The 16,777-nt window shown below is 40.1% G+C and overlaps 1 protein-coding gene across 1 annotated transcript; it reads right to left on the minus strand.

The window, feature by feature from the left end:
* Positions 1–3,560: 3,560 nt before the first annotated feature.
* Positions 3,561–14,567, minus strand: LOC117816233 (Na(+)/H(+) exchange regulatory cofactor NHE-RF2-like). Its single transcript, XM_034688416.1, has 6 exons — positions 13,843–14,567; positions 13,196–13,513; positions 7,443–7,634; positions 6,740–6,893; positions 4,712–4,932; positions 3,561–4,166 (listed from the first exon to the last, which is right to left on the minus strand). The coding sequence occupies exons 1-6, from the start codon at positions 14,047–14,049 to the stop codon at positions 3,999–4,001; spliced, it is 1,260 nt and encodes a 419-aa protein (XP_034544307.1). The 5' UTR covers positions 14,050–14,567; the 3' UTR covers positions 3,561–3,998.
* Positions 14,568–16,777: the final 2,210 nt, after the last annotated feature.

A 16,777-nucleotide genomic window follows, 5' to 3' on the forward strand; every position in this document is an offset into this window, starting at 1 on the left:
ATGTCAGGAAAATTAAGTACAGGGAGCTTTCTTTTCAGTTGATATTCTGCCGGTGTTTTCCAGCATGCAGACATTTAGATGAAACAAACGATGCACTTGATTTGACCTAGACTGTGACTACTGAGATAATCAAATTTATCTTCAAACACCTCAAACTCGAGACAATCTGAACTCCAGTCAAGTTTTTTTCCAAGCTCTCTCAGTTACAGCTTGTTTGAGAACCTTTTAAGTTTTTTTTTTACACTTTGTTGAACTGTTGTCTTAGTTTCACAGTTTGTGTCTAAAGGATCAGTGTATGTTTTTTCAGTGATACTGTAGTATCGTTCGATTATGGAAACAGTTCTGATTTAAACAAGGTTAAGAAACCTCACGGGAACAAAGGAGAAAAGACAGGAGCCTCAGAGGAGATGCTTTTTGTCTAAATTCTGTTAATAAAATAAAGAGCATGATATTGTTTCATGATGTTGGCAGAAAGGCTTTGGTACCTTTTTCTGTGGCTCATTTTTGCTAGTCATATTCCGTTTTTATACTGGTGGTGGGAAAGGAAATAAAGTGCTTTGTGTCCATTGTAAGTTTATTTGTCAAACATTTCTTTAAAGCTCGGCTCGAGTGAGGATGAAATATATCAGGTTAAGCACAGAGGAGTCTCAGACAGATGATGGTGTGATGTGGATGATATCTCTGCCAGGTTTTATTATTCACAGTTATGGTCCAGAATTTCCCCACATGCCTTTTATAGAGACTCCACTGAAAACAGCATGAAATATGTTTCTATTTCTTTGTTGTGGGGCATTTTTGCCTTTATTTGATAGGACAGCTGCAGAGAGGAAATGTGGGGAGAAGACAGGAGGGGTCAACATGCAGCTAATGGTTTGTGCCCATAAGCGCTGCAACAAAGACTCAAACCTCTACATGGGGCGCGCTTAGGCCAACAGCTACCCAAGATGTATCTCTTCTAAGTGCACAAGTACATGTGTATTTTCTCACTGTTTTTAAAGTGAGAAAATACTTCCTGTTAAAACTGGTGCCCTGCGGAATCTACCTTTAATGCATGATGCTGTCTTTAAATTATAAACACTAAAAGCTCTTTCTCAATTCAGGCACTTAGTTAGACAGTTAGACACATCTAACTCTCCCTTTGTCTTGTAGATCCTTTCCAGAGCAGCAACCAATCAGTTTGTCTTTCGTCGTCTTCTGCTAAAAGTGATTTCCAAGGTGCTAAGAAAAGTTAGATTTCGCTTCAACATACACTACCAGTTTAAAGTTTGGAAACACCTTCTTATTCAAGGGTTTTTATTTATTTTAATTATTGTAAACACTAGATTTATACTGAATACATCAAAACTATGAAAGAACATATATGGAATTATTTAATGAACAAAAAAGTGTTAAACAAAGCAGAATATGTTTAATATTTTAGATTCTGTAAAGTAGCCCCCTTTTTCCTTCATGACAGCTTTGCACATTCTCTCAGTCTGCTTCATGAAGTGGTCTCCTGGAATGGTTTCTAATTAACATGAGCCTTGTCAAGAGTTCATTTGTAGAATGACTTGCCTTCTTAATGTGTTTGAGACCATCAGTTGTGTTGTTCAGAGGTAGGGTTAGCACACAATGGATAGCCCTATTTGACTACTGTTGCAATCCAGATTATGGTAAAACCAGATTATTTCATAGTTTTGATGTCTTCAGTATTAATCTACAATGTTGAACATAATTAAAATAAATAAAAACCATTGAATGAGAAGGTGTGTCCAAACTTGTGACTGGTAGTGTACCTCCTGTAGTTATCAGGGAAGACTCCATAAAGTTTGTTGTTGTGTAGATGATACCCAATCATTCCTTTCGATGATGCCAGATTAAACCACTTATCTAAAATGGAAACGTGACATAAGGACAGAAAGTCTTCATGAAAGTTCAGCTTTTTTCTGTTTCTAAATTCAGGACAAACGGAAGTATGTGTGCTCTGTACAAACACATTATTTAACGATTAGGTAAACCCAGGTTGCATAACCCTGACCTCCAGCCTCGCAGCGGGAGTCATCTTTGATCTGGATGTGTCCGTCTTCCCCACACTGTCATGGGCAGTGATTTTTCTCTTACGTAACGTGGCAAAAATCAGGTAAATACACTCCCTGATATTTTACTTGGACCAACTATTATTGCAGCTCTTTTGGTGTTATCGGGCTGCTTTAAGAGCGCAACAAAGATTCTCCAACTGGTTCAGAGATGATGTTGTGCATGCATGGATCAGACATAGAAATAAATAATTATTCTATCATTTTCAGTTTGGGTTTCTAGAAAAAAATGCAGGTTTGGTCATATGTCACGTCCAGTTTGATATTTAGTCCAGCTGTCAGTTGATCACCAGCCTCCTGGTTGGGAGTCCTGTGCAGGTAAATGTAGAGATTATTGCTTGAGTCATGTTTCATACCTAAGTTTATTTTGATTAACTGACCATTTACCTGTAGAAAGAGTTCTGCCTAAAAACCCTCGATATGGTGCTGTGATTGGCTTGTCCCACTGTGCACTAAAGTGGTTTGGTTCGGTGCAGTAAGCAAATATTTATCTTTCTACAGTCTAAAGTTGCTTGGTTAACTGTAACACTTAAAGACAGCTTAAGGTACAGAAGGTCAGAGAAAGAAAGAAGTGTCAGAGTTCACCAGTTCTCTGAGGGCTGAAGTATTTCACATGATTTACTAATAACTGAGATTGTGGTATTTGCGCATTTTGAAATTTTATTTCACATTCTAAAAAGGGTCAATCACGCACATTTGACAGAAAATTCCTCAAAAGAAGTCAGAGGGTCCAACATTTCTTTTTTCCCTCCAGTCCACCCATCTGTCTTTTAAATATCTCTCTTCACAGGAAGAACTCCTTCATCGAAGAAAAGCACAACATCATACATTTTTCTGCTCGTCCTCTTCCATTCCTTCTGTATTTACATTTGAACGAGTTGACTACGGAAGTAGTTCTGATAAAGTCGACTACTCCAGGACTCAAAATGAGCATGTTGAAAACACTATTGCACAAAAAGACATGAAACTATTACTAACATGAAAGTAGCTTACCAGGGTTACTACAGAAAGCATATCTACAGCAGATAAGGTCAGTCTGAGTTCATACAGGCTATCATAGACTCATTATGTGCCTCTGAAGTGACTGAGATTCAACTTGGAGCATGATAAGATCCTCAGCACATGGTCTGTCAGTCACGGGTGGCTTCATTCAGTACTGCATGTTGTTTAACTTATCAACATGTCCTGTGTCTGTCCTGAACAAACTGCAAAAAAAGCATCTTTGGGATGAATCATGAAATCTCACGATGAGGTTTTGGACAGAACAGACTAATGTAATATTTTTAAATTAGATGAACTGGAGCATTAATGTACGGAAGAGGATGAGGGCCACTGAAAAAATAAATAAATCAAGGTCCAATATTAATTTTTGTATTATTATTCTGAGAAAAAAGTCAGAATTCTGAGATTAAAATCGGAATCCTTCTGACTTCCGAAATTTTTCTTTTCTGACATTAATCTCAGAATTCTGACTTTTTTCTCATATGTACTGGATACTTACCAATACTTATTGGACCTTAATTTAATTAAATTTTTTCAGTGGCCCTAATCTGCCTCCGTATTAATGTGTTTGTGCATTTAACAACATTCTTTTTAAAATCGATGCTAATTCAATCTTCTTTCTACATGTTGCTTCTTATTCTTAAAGATCTTTTTTTTTTGTTGTCACCTTTACCTGCCCTGTTTTCAGCTTTATGACAGTTACTGCTCCCAGTTCAATAAAGTTGCTACTGGAAGTGTGTATCAGTTGCCGTCAGAGAGGTAACTGGGGACAATGGCTGATGGAAATGTGGTGGAGTCGGAGTATAAAGTTGCATAAAATGTAAATACTCTGTAAAATACTAGCACCTCAAATAGGTACCGTAACACAGTACTTGAGAGGAAGTACTGTTCTCTGTGAAATTCCAACGCTACATTCAAGGTTCAGAAGTTACTGAAGATCTCTTGTCTTTTGCTCCAGTCCATAGGAGGCGCTCTCTTTTTGGTGCGGCTGGCGAAGGCTTTTTGTTTTGCCTCAGCAGCTGTGGGACTCAAACGCAGGCCACTGTCCGTGAAAGGATCCGAAACACGCCTGTCATCTTCATCAGGGACCTAAAATACATTGAAGCGTATGTTTTATGAAAAGATTCACCAATGACTTATGTATTTATAATAACAATAATGATAATAATAACTTTATTTATGTAATACTTTTAACACAGGAGTTTACAAAGTGCTTTAACAAACAAGGACAAAAACAGTATCAGTGGTTAACAGAAGAAATCTCATACATGGCCGGACTCAACGAGACAATACAAGGGCACAGACGACACATTAACTGAGAGAACATCAGTTGTTCAAACAAAGATAGGAAAAAGAGTAAACGCTTTCAGAAGTAATAAAAGAAACAGAAAGAAACATGAAGAAATTAAAACGAGGGAAAGGGAAATGAAAAAAAAAACAGAGATTCATAAGAAAAAGACACGACAACAGTAAGACAAAAAGATGACACAGAGATGACAAGATGACATCACATAAAGCAAGTCTAGAGAAATGTGGTATCGATATGGCTTTACTCTGGAGATAGTTCCAGTCGGGAGGAAGCATGACTGCACAAATTGTTTATTCTATCATTTCTTTCATGTCTCTCCTTTCACCTGGATGCTCATGTCAGAGCTGCTGATCTCTGACTGGGTCGTGGAGCTTCGTGAGGACTGGGATGCAGAGCTCCCGTTGGTCCTGGTTTTTGGAGATGAGTTTGCGATTGGAGGATCGGTCAGCGTCACGTTAATGACCGGTGGATCCGTGGCGGGGAGCTCAGTGATTGGAGAGGGCGAGGGGGGTACGCTCTCCGTGGCTGGTTCATCCACATTCACTTCTGTAAAATGAGTGAATCAAAACAGATTAAGAGAGCTGTCTGAGAGTAGAGAGAGTTTATGAGCGTGTGTCTGATTACATATAAAGATGGACAACACTTCTCCACCACCTCCCACAAAAATGAGGCCAAAGACGAATGATGAACACTGACATTGTAGCTGGGATTGACTTTCAAAGCCATGATACTGGTGCTCCCCTCCCCGCAAACCAAATACACTTTTAAGTTCCTGCAAAGATCCCCACAGAAAAGATTCCTGTGTCAGTTTGAAGCAGACGCTGTAGAGTCAGGGACTCTTGTGTTAGTGTTGGTCTCTTTTGCTCAACTAATCCAGTCCTCACAGCGCTACAGGAACCAAAATAGCTGACAGAGCTGTCAATCATGGTGTTTAAAGCTTACTGTTAGTGTCAAATGTGTCGGGAAAAAAAGCATTCAGTTTCTCTGCCCCCTCTGCTTGGAATGCCCTCCAATCTGACCTGAAACTGTCAGCATTTGTTTCATTGGAAGCTTTCCGCTCTATCTTAAGAAAACGACAACGGAAATCCTTCGAGCAGTGCCTGTGTTCTTAAATTGTAACTGTAAAATAACTTCTGCACTTTATTTTATCAAATTGCTTGTATTTTATATTTTAATGTTTGTTGTCGTTGTTATCTGTCTGTTTTGTTTACTATGACGTATGTTGCTGCCTCTCTTGGCCAGGTCACCCTTGCAAAAGAGGTCTCGATCTCAATGGGTCTTTTATCTGGTTAAATAAAGGTTAAGAAATAACTGATCAAGGAACTGAGTTTTCAACTTTGAAATAGTATCAACTTTATCATGTTGCCTCTTCATGACCTACATGGTTAAGAGCCACAGTTATTTCTTTTAACTCAATGTCAGTTCCTGTGAATTCCACAGATAAAGGTGGGCATGAGAAGAAAGTAATGAAGCAGGAGGAGTTTCTTTTTCTATATATTTTCTTCTATATTTTTTCTTCTGACATCATGTTCATGATCAGGGTTAGCAAAAAGACATTTTCTTTTGATGGATTGTTTTAGTCAGAACCTCTACAGCCAGGACTTTGCCTTCTAGAAAAGCAAAACAGCTATGAACAGGATTTAATGTTCATATCTGCATGTGAATGTTTCCCTGCTTTTAGAGGAAAAAAGAGTTCATCTTTGTGCATATTTATCTTATTCTGACTGTAGAATGCATCACGAATCCCAAGGCTGTGATGGGTAACATTAAATCTGTACGTCTGATCACCTTTTGTAAGCTAAGTAAGAGAAACAGGGGCGCTGGTGGCCTAGTGGTCTAAGCGCCCCACATACAGAGGCTATAGTCCTCATCGCAGAGGTCGCCGAATCAACTCCAAGCTGCGACCATTTCCTACATGTCTTCCCCCGCTCTCTACTCCCCATGTTTCCTGTCTCTCTTCAGCTGTCCTAACCATGAAGTTAAAAATGCCCCAAAAATATATCTATATAAGTAAGAGAAACAAACCAGAGTTTGCAAAGTTTGATGTTGTTATGTTACAATTAACATTATTTCATCACTCTGCATCCTGCAAAAAGTTGTCCTGAACAAAGTGAAGCAGTATTAAAAAGAAGATCTGCTTGCACGACAAAAGCACGCTTTGGCAGGAGTCACATATTTCTGTCAGTGGGTGATGTTGCTCATGGGACTTGCAGATTTCGTCTGAGGGGGTAACTGGAATCAACACATCATGAAAACTCCTCACAGTGCCTTAAAGAATAACTTCTCTGAAGAATGAATACTTGGAAATAAATTAACATGATGAGAACTGTGTGTGTGTAGTACACAATGTAACCTTTGTCGTGGCCAGACGTGGGTGTGATCCCTAGTCTTTGGAAGAGCTGGTCTGTAGCCTGGTCAACCACTAGGAGGCGCACTTCTCGGCCTCCTGCTCTTATGATTGCCACCACCTCTGAGTGCCTGAGGCCCTCTATGTTCACTCCATTCACCTGAGCCAGTAAAAAAACAACAGAGAAAAGAGAAGCAGAAAAGATTAAAAAGTGTGAAAATGTTAAGGCTATGTTTATAAAAACAATAAGATATTTAGAATAGGAGGTCTTAGGAGTAGAAGCTCACATCTGCAGGTCACAGACAGCTAGGTAATGTCTGCATGGTGTTCATGTCGAGAGCACAACCATTCAAGATTATCCCACGCCGTCTTTTTTACTTTTGCCCTTTCGGACAACACCTTCCTCTCCGACCCACTCAAAGCCTGAGTCCAGCTAATCTCCTCTAATCCAATCACTCTCAAATCTCTGCACAGACCTGATTAATGTATCGCGTGGGTGCATTGTTTTTCCAGTCAATTATTCGCTTCAATTACCTCTAGAGAGGCCATGAATCAAGTTCACATTTAAAAGCGTACTCAGGGGTCATCCTCCTGCGTCCCTCCTGTGTGTGTGTGTGTGTGTGTGTGTGTGTGTGTGTGTGTGTGTGTGTGTGTGTGTGTGTGTGTGTGTGTGTGTGTGTGTGTGTGTGTGTGTGTGCTGTGGATGTACCTCCACTAGTTTGTCTCCAGACCTCAAGTCTGCACCCTCAGCAGCTGAGCCGGGGTCCACTGAGCGCACAAACTGTCCCCTCTTGGTTTTATCACTGTGGAGGTTAAAACCATAGCCCTGCTCCCCCTTCACCATGTGACACAGACGAGGAAGGTGCTCGACTCTCCGCTCTGGTGAGGGCTGCACCACCTGCTGTGATGGGGAGACAAAACAACAACGTGTAGGATGAGAACAAGATCATGGAAAAGAATGCAATCTCCATAATACATCATTGAATACATACATCACCTCTTTAGAAGAGACACCTGTTATATCTGCATCAGTTTAATACAAAAGCCATGAATAAATCTTATCTTTGTGTTGAAGTAGTGTTGATTCAATGACCATGCTCATGATCTGAAGCTTGCTTTAAATGTGGAATCTAACTGTGCAGTGAAATGAGAAGAAGTGTTTGATCAGGTGAGGCTGTGATAACTATTAAATCTGCAAACTGATGTGAATACTTTATTTTTTTATATATATTTTTTTTGGGGCTTTTTCACCTTTATTGGATAGGACAGCCGAAGAGAGACAGGAAACGTGGGGAGTAGAGAGTGGGGGAAGACATGCAGTAAATGGTCGACCAGCCAGGAGTTGAACAGACGACCTCTACGACGAGGACTATGGCCTCTATACGTGGGATGCTTAGACCGCTAGGCCACCAGCGCCCAGTGATTACTTTATTTATAAGAAAACTATAACATGCACAGACAAAAATTCAACAAAAGTATGATTTTCATTCTGAAAACTTAACCAGAGCAAGTTTCAAGGCCCTCAGATTTTCATTTTATAATGGTTGGCAAATATGAAAACTCATTTTTGTGTAAAAACTTGATCATTTGTTTAAAAGTTGGATGTTTTATCGGTTTGTGGAAGTGGTGATGCTATTTTTGACTGCACCACAATAAATGTTTTGCCATCTTGCTATTAAATACAGCTTTATGACAAAGTGACGACTAAAAGGAAACACACCGCAGCACAACAGTGGAGTTTTGCAGAGATTAGAGGGTAGATTTGATGATTGTGCAGGTTAGCGTTGGTCAAAAATCTCCTTTTATCCATCCATTATCTTGACTGCTTATCCCGTTTGGGGTAAAGTGGGGTGTTGCCAATCCCAGCTGACTTTGGGCAGAAGGCAGGGTACACCCTAGACAGGATGCCAATCATCACAGGTCAAAAATCTCTAAACAGAAATAATTATGGAAGTGCAAAAAACAATTGCACCTTCAAATTCATTCTTTCATCTCAAGCTGAAAGTTGGCCAGTCAAAAATGCAACATCACATCCTTCATAGCCGATCTGGAGTACAGCAGCCAGACAATCGTCTTCAGACAATAGCTGATTGGTTGTGAAATTAGCTAGACAAAACCTGAATATATATTTTTAATCAACTTCCAGTCTTTAAAATCTGGTTATATATATTGTCATTAAACAAACTCGTGTTTTCAAATCACAGATTTTAAGACCGTTATGAAGCATTCAGATATTACAGATTTGATCATTCTGTGAGTCAAGTTGTATATATGAACTGACATATAATAACTGATGAGTTTGGAAAATCTTCCTTATTTTAATATTGATTAAAACGTACTGCTCATGTGTCATTGATAATCTTTTATACCGGTGCGTCTTCAGGACAAACTACACAGGAGAAAGTGCCAAGATGAGCCTGTCGTCTCCGAGCTGAGTGGAGGGGGCTAAGTGGATCTGACTGAGTGACATTAAGATTAAAAGCCTAATGACCATCGACAGGAGTACTCTGTGTTTGAGTCACCTTCTGACCGGACCTGTGCAAATCCTACGGGCTTCACTTTTTGTGTGCACGTGTGTGTGTCTGTGTGTGTCCTTCCATGACTATGCACTCATATGAGTCCTGAGGGGAGCCCAGGATAGTCTGGTGGAACTGCTCTGACTACTCTAACCCAAGGTGTAAGGTCATGCTGTGATCTGCAGAAATACCGGTCTGAAATATTTCACAAAAGTTTAGAAATGGATCCGATGTCTCTGATTTGAAGACTGCAACCACTCTGTCTGGTGAAGTGTTATTTAACATTCTTAGCTTTGCTGCTATAAGAGCATGTTATAATGAGGGATCAGGGATAAAAGCTCTTCTATTAAAGGATGGCGTAAAGTTAGATTTGAGCCGGTTCAATTGGAATATCTCACAAGTATTATACACTACCAGTCAAAAGTTTGGACACACCTTCTCATTCAATGGTTTTTATTTATTTTAACTATTTTCAACATTGTAGATTAATACTGAAGACATCAAAACTATGAAATAATCTGGTTTTGCCATAATCTGGATAACAACAGTAGTCAAATAGGGCTATCCATTGTGTGCTAACCCTACCTCTGAACAATACAACTGATGGTCTCAAACACATTAAGAAGGCAAGTCATTCTACAAATGAACTCTTGACAAGGCTCATGTTAATTAGAAACCATTCCAGGAGACCACTTCATGAAGCAGACTGAGAGAATACCAAGAGTGTGCAAAGCTGTCATGAAGGAAAAAGGGGGCTACTTTACAGAATCTAAAATATAAAACAGATTCTGCTTTGTTTAACACTTTTTTGTTCATTAAATAATTCCATATATGTTCTTTCATAGTTTTGATGTCTTTGGTATTAATCTACAGTGTTTCAAATATTTTAAATAAATACAAGCTCTTGAATGAGAAGGTTCCAAACTTTTGACTGGTAGTGTACTTCACCAGTTAGAGGAAATATTTCACAAAAGTTTAGAAATGGATCCGATGTCTCTGATTTGAAGACTATAACCACTGTGGCTTATGAGGTGTTATTCAACATTCATGCAAAAACAGATCAGTTCTACAAAGTCTGGCAGCCCTTATTGGACTACCTTGGACCTGATCTCTCTGCCGTCATCTTCCTGATTCTGATTTGTAACCTTTGACTGATCTGTGCTGCAAACTATTATCTGTACCCTCCTGTGTGATTCTGTTGATCTGAGCTGTTTGTGTTTGTTTCTACTCTAATGGTAATTTCATTATGGCTCCTATAAGTGTTTTGTTCAAGTAGAAATTATAAATTCATTGAATATACTGTGTATAAAAAAACAAACAGCGGTAGCTGCACCTTGGTCAACACGTCTCTTTTTGATCCAACCAACCAAAGACTACACGGAAACAGTCCCTGAAAGTAACCAGAGAGTGTTTGGATGATGTATCAATCAGTGTGGCAGAGTTTATCCCTCTGAGCTGTCGTAATGGAACAAACACCTTGGCTTCAGATCGGCATGGTGACAGGTCAGGTCGCTGTGTTGACACGTCACCAAGTTTCCCGCTGGTTTTAAAGATCTCCTTTAATCTCGCTGGCCTGTTTACTATATTTATCATGTCTGCCTGAATAAATTGACACTCACAGGCTTCACAGGCTTCACATTACACTGACCTGGAAAAAAAATCAACTTATTTTTCTAGAGTATTCCCAAATCATGGTCCCGATAATGAATACAGTCATTATAGAGTGGATTCATTGTGGAATAAAACGTATTTAAGTCTTTAAGTGAGTCCATTTTTCAAGCAAAAGTGCAAACGTTTTGTGAGTCCTACTGCTGTATGTCTGTAATACCAGGTTGCATAAGACGACTGTTTATAGATACCTGCTGCCAAAATAACATAATGCCATGATGAAATGGTGTCTGTATTTACATGTACTGCAACGTGAATGTCATAAGAGGCGTGAGAGAGAGACGGTTTCAGTGTTTTTATGGGAAAGGGTTCTTAAAGATATAATTTATGAAAGGTTGAGGCCACAGTGTTTTTTTTAAGGGGGCTGCTGAGTTAGCAGACAGAAAAATGAACACTGCACTTATTCAAATTTCTGAAGACTATTAGTCATTATTTCTATGATCATAACATTTTAAAAGATAAAGGGTTGCAATTCAAATGTTAAAAAGATAAGGGTCTAAATGCTCAGTCTCATTTGTGTTGAATCCAGGACTTTAAGTGCTTTTAGTGGATGAAAAAAAGTCATTAAAAAGGGCCTTTTTAAGTTAATCAAATATAGTGTGAGCGGAAGTAATCTTACGTCAGGTATTTAAGTTTAACAAAAGTAGGTTCATTTGTGTTCTCAACAGGAATAAATAAAACTAAGTGTCTCCCTGTCCTAATTTTTGGCTCCAGTGTTGAAGGGTTTACTCTGAGTTTTTCATCACAACCACCCTGTAATAAAACACATCCTGGGTTTTAAGTTCTGATTAAAGGTGATCAGGTCAAACCTGATGTCACTGTTGGTAGTGATGTAATTGACTGCACTCTGACGTGCAGGTTTTGCTGTTATTGTGTTGTTATGCTGCTTAATCTGAACCTGTCACCAAAGAAGGTGAGCTATGATAGCCAGCCAAGGGGCAGCCTGTATTTACCCTGCCTTCGGTTAAACAGATGGTACTTCAGCTCAGTGTTTGGAGCCCAAACACTGAGCTCGGTCTCTGACTTCAACTTCCTGCTTGTCCCTGGAGCCGGGCTGACATTAACAGGTCGCAGTGACGTCTCACTGACACTTGTGGAAGTTTTTTTTTTTGCCGTGTCATGCTTGCTAACTTGAAAAATGTGTATCCTGTGTATTTGATATCAAACTTGATCATCCAGCTAAGGTCAGAGGTCTCTAAGATCCCACAGCAGGCGAGTGTGGGATTGTGCGCCCAAAATAGACTACACAAAAAGATAACAATACCTATGCAAAGTGTTCGATTATACCTCATTGCTATCATAAAATCTGATCCCTCCCTTGTCTGCTTTGTTCTTTTTTTCCCAGCAGGAACTCCAAATCAAAGTTTAATAGAGAAGATAAAACTGCCAAGTGTTGATAACCACTCTGTAGCAAAGCTTCAAAAGTAAACCACAGCATTTGCAGCTTACATTTCATGTCAGTAGTTGGTCTCTTATGTAAGCTGGGAAATATCCTACATAGTGTGAGGGGTTAACTTTCAGAGCGCTTTTTAAATAAAGTACTTTGTTCTCACCATTTACCGCAGGACGCTGAGAACAGATGGAACAATAGTTTAGATTATTCTGAACCAGGTGTTAAAATGGAAAGGCAGTGTTGACAATAGGATCCACTATGGTGGCCAGGAGGTGGGAGATATTTTCCACCTGCTGCGATCCACTGTTTTCTTTCAGTCATTCATTATTTACTGTGTGCCTGGAGACTGACTTTCATCTTGAATGATCCGCAATAAACTTTATTAAGGCCTAGTTGTGACAGGAAAAGAGAGGGTTGTGCTGTGTTTTGGGGCACAATGCAGCAATGATTGAGCCAGGATGTCAAGAATAATGAATGTGAACAACAAAATAATGATGAAACTATCCGTTTGAGCTGGACAACCTTGACTTGAATATGATTTTCTACAATCTAACTCACTTTTTTACCACCTCACGTTTAACCTGAGATTCATGCTGTGATTCCAGATACTGCTTTTTTAATTCTCAGGTGTTCACAGAGGTAACCAGGCTCTTTTACTGTTTTTGGACGTGATCCAACCAAAGATGAGTCAAGTGCTCGAGTCCAGATTAGTGCCAGACAGACATCCGGTAAAAGAATAAATGCTCAGTGTGACACGCTCGTAACACACTAACACACTGGCTTACTGCTCCCTGCTGCAGGGAATAACTCAAAGTTTGAAAACTATGAACGCTGCTGCTCATGAGAAAGAGGAAACATGTCTAAAGTGTGAAAGCTCATTCTTACCTCTGTGTCTGTCGCTGTACTTGATGTTACTGAGGATCTTTTGGCTGTGTCTTGTTGGATCGTGTTTGGGGTCAACTCTGCACTTGGTGGGGGAAATGACTGTGTGTGGTAGGTTTGAGGAGACAGGGGTGCACTCTCTCTGGGTAAGGGAGAGGTAGAAGGAGTGGGTGCAGGTGAGGGGCGCAGAGAGAGGGTTCCCATTTCAATAGCCAGGTCCTCAGTGCAAGCCAGACCCCGGCTGCGAAGGTGGTCATCAGTGTCTTTGTCCACCACCAGCAGCCTGGTGCGGTGGGACACGACACGGATTCGGTTCACCACCTGCAGCAGGAAGAGGAGAGCAGACAGAACAACTTCAGAGACACTCAAATGATCAGTGTTGTGTCATTTCAAGCTTTTTGGTCCTCTGAACTGGTTGCACCTAATACAATTTCTGCACGACAAAGACACTCAGTGATTACCTTCACACAAGGATCACATTGACCCATTTTAGTATCCCCCTCCTCCTTCTCCTCAGGCAAGGGAAAAGTGGTCTAACAGGTATAGGAGTCATTGTTTGTACCTCAGAGTTTATGAGCTTCCCATATCTGGTCTAACGTGTAAGCACTTGTCTTTGATTTCATAACTTGATTTATTGAGCTATTACTTACTTGGTGGTGGGATTCATTCTCCACATTCTCCCCGTTCACCTCCACCACTCGGTCCCCCGCTCGCAACCCGGCCATGTCAGCCGAGGAGCCGGGATCCACTTTGCGGATGTACTGCCCGCCTCTGTTACGCTCGCCGTGCAGGTGGAAGCCATAACCGCCCTCGCCTTTGGTCAGGAAACAGAGCCGTGGTCTCAGCTCGCTCTCCATCCCAGCGCGTCAGTAGTGGTAAAACAGGTCAAAGTGTCTCAGGAGAGTAGGAAGGTGTTTGGTCCAAGAGCAATGGAAAGTCCCTGGCTCTTAATCCAACTTGCCGCTGCGCGCTCGAGTGACCAGAGGATCATCATTATTTAGCATGATGTGAGTCCATGAATAATCCACAATCATTTAGGGAGCACAAGTTAAGAAACGAGTGTTTAATCCATCATGCAGGTGCCGAGGCGCAAATAAGGCTGCGCAAAAATGGACTTCAGTGTGCGTAAAATAGTGATCAAAAACTACGGATGAGACGCAGTCCTGTCCATCAGAGGAGTAATCCAAGAGATCAGAGATTAGGAGGCTGTTCCACGAACGTAACACTTAATGCTTATTTCCAGCTGGGCGTGTGTCCTCCTGTACGACCCGGCGCGAGTCTGAAGAGGCGTCGACAGCAGATGCCACTACGTCCCCTCAGCGCGCACCTGACGACAGCAGCGCAGCCCCGACCTGCTGACAGCAACCAAACCTGTACGAGTTTTACATGCGTTTGGTTTAACTTGTTGCTGGCACAGCCCCTCTGGTGCTCACAGTTTGTCTTCAGTGTTGAACCAGACTACCTGTGACCCAAGAATTAAACTTCACCTGCTTCTGCCTTCACTTGAGATCAGTTAAAGGACAACTGCGTAAAATTGTTACACATGTTTTATGTAATACAAGTTTAACTTGTGTTTATGATGTGGAGACAGGCTCACAGGAACTCGTGTATTTAAAAGGGAGAAATCAGGGCAACTACGTTTAAGGTTGTGCTTTTTATAATTAGATCAGGGAAGATAAGACATTTCAGTGACAAAAAGTAGAGAGGGAAGCAGCTTAGGTAACCGTCAAAAGAGGGTAGGACTCCAACCACCTTTGTCAGAAATCCTCAAACTCTGCTGAATCAAGAGGCGTAAAAATTAATCATTAAAAAACGTGGATTATTCTAAATGCACCGGCTTCCCTTTCCACTTATTTAATTGAACGCATCATTTATAATTAGAAAATCACAATCTGTGATTAAAGCTGAAGTCTTTTCAGGTCAGTGTATTTATAACTGTTGATCTTTTCACTGAAGACATATTGGACTGCAGCAAAGCCAATATGATGTAAATTATAATGTTATAATTGCTGTGTGTGAGTACAAGCAAGGACAGCTAGCCAACTCGAACTATCATGTGATCCAGTGGTGACACACCTCATGAGAGGCTGTTGTTTTTTTAATTTATTACACCTCCGTTTTCCTGATTACACACCCATTACTCTGTGGTGCAGAAGAGTAGCACTGAACTGAAGTAGTGTCATAATGTGTTTATTATTTTTTCAACTGAATAGTTCATTTTCTTTTCACTGGAGAAGCAGAGTGACATCACAGGGGCTTTTGAAGTTGTGTGCACTTTAATTTGCAAGAAACAGGCTGGCGTGAGAAATCCTGTAATGCTTTAAAATGCAAGACAAGGGCGAGTTAAATTTCCTTTGCCACAATTAAAACATGTTCAAAGTGGATTTGTTATCTGTGCATGCAACAGCTTTTTAAAAATCCACAATAGCTTCATTTGACTGATTTAAAGTGTTGTGAAGGGGGACGATTGGAGCAACTAAGTTACTACATAGATTAAAAAAAACTTTTTTTGGAAAGGAAATCCGATTTTGGTGCATTTCAATGCTGTGTATGTTCAGTACTGACTAGAGACTAAACAACAGAAACCTTTTTTGTAATAAAACTCTTGAATTGTGGAAATTTGATAATATTGTCAACATAAACAACGATAGTGTGCATGAGAAAATTGTAACCTTACAATAACAAAAACATGAAAATACAAACTTCAACCCCACGCCCACCCCTCATTCCATGCACTGTCCCGACACACACTTAAGAGATATGCAGAAAGCAGGTTCCACATCTCTGTTGTCTCTTTGGGAGCATAAGAGACTTGGGCTGTAGTTCTGGGGAAACAATGTGTAAGTACTTTAAAACCCAGGTTCATAATGGAAGCAACAGTGGGGGCCTGCAATGTGTGGCAATCTGCCTCTTCCAGCGCACTGTTTTTATTCATTGTCTAGCCTATATTAGAAAGATCATTTTAATATAGGTGTTGAAGCCTAAATGCAATTCATGATGTTGTAATAATTTAAGTTCATGTGCAAGATAATAATTTACCATGATAGTTTATTTATAAGGATTAAGATAAATATGTACATTTATAAAATGATGGTAAAAGGTCAAAGTTCATTGTGCTGTAAACATTTTCTCAAAATATTAAAAAGGTATTTAGATTTGTGACATAGAATGTAATGTGTTGGAAGGGTGGCTGAATCATGCTGTAACCGCCCCCTTGTTCAGGTTTGTTGATCTCCATAGAAGATTAGTTTTTTGAATTAACGAGGTGGCAGTTAGGCAAGGAGAGAGTGGAGCCACACGTTTTTTTTGACCTCTCTCTTTCTCTTTCACTCTCTTTTAGTTTCTTTAAGGATTTGTGGATAAAAACATGGAAAATGGACACCTTTCTGTTTTTGTTTTATTGTTCATTTAAGTAACCAGCTTTAACTTTTATTGCGTGGTCCTATTGAGTTCTTTTTCAAGGGAAATTCAAGAAAGGGATTTCTGAGAGCGTCAAAACTAAGGCTTCATTCAGTGGAAATCACAATAAGCATCAAGGGCAAATGAAGTGATCTTATCTTGAATGTCTCAAATAGATGTCCCAGA

Source organism: Notolabrus celidotus, chromosome 7 (assembly GCF_009762535.1).
Source record: "Notolabrus celidotus isolate fNotCel1 chromosome 7, fNotCel1.pri, whole genome shotgun sequence".
Taxonomy (NCBI): domain Eukaryota; kingdom Metazoa; phylum Chordata; class Actinopteri; order Labriformes; family Labridae; genus Notolabrus; species Notolabrus celidotus.

What these genes read in the sequence shown, in the direction of transcription:
- LOC117816233 (XM_034688416.1), bottom strand. Translation starts at nt 14,049, where the DNA reads ATGGAGAGCGAGCTGAGACCACGGCTCTGTTTCCTGACCAAAGGCGAG. An exon ending in CTGGAGACAAACTAGTGGAG is followed by an intron (nt 6,894 to 7,442) that starts GTACATCCACAG and finishes TTACTGGCTCAG; the next exon opens with GTGAATGGAGTGAACATAGA. An exon ending in GCTCTGACATGAGCATCCAG is followed by an intron (nt 4,167 to 4,711) that starts GTGAAAGGAGAG and finishes AATGTATTTTAG; the next exon opens with GTCCCTGATGAAGATGACAG.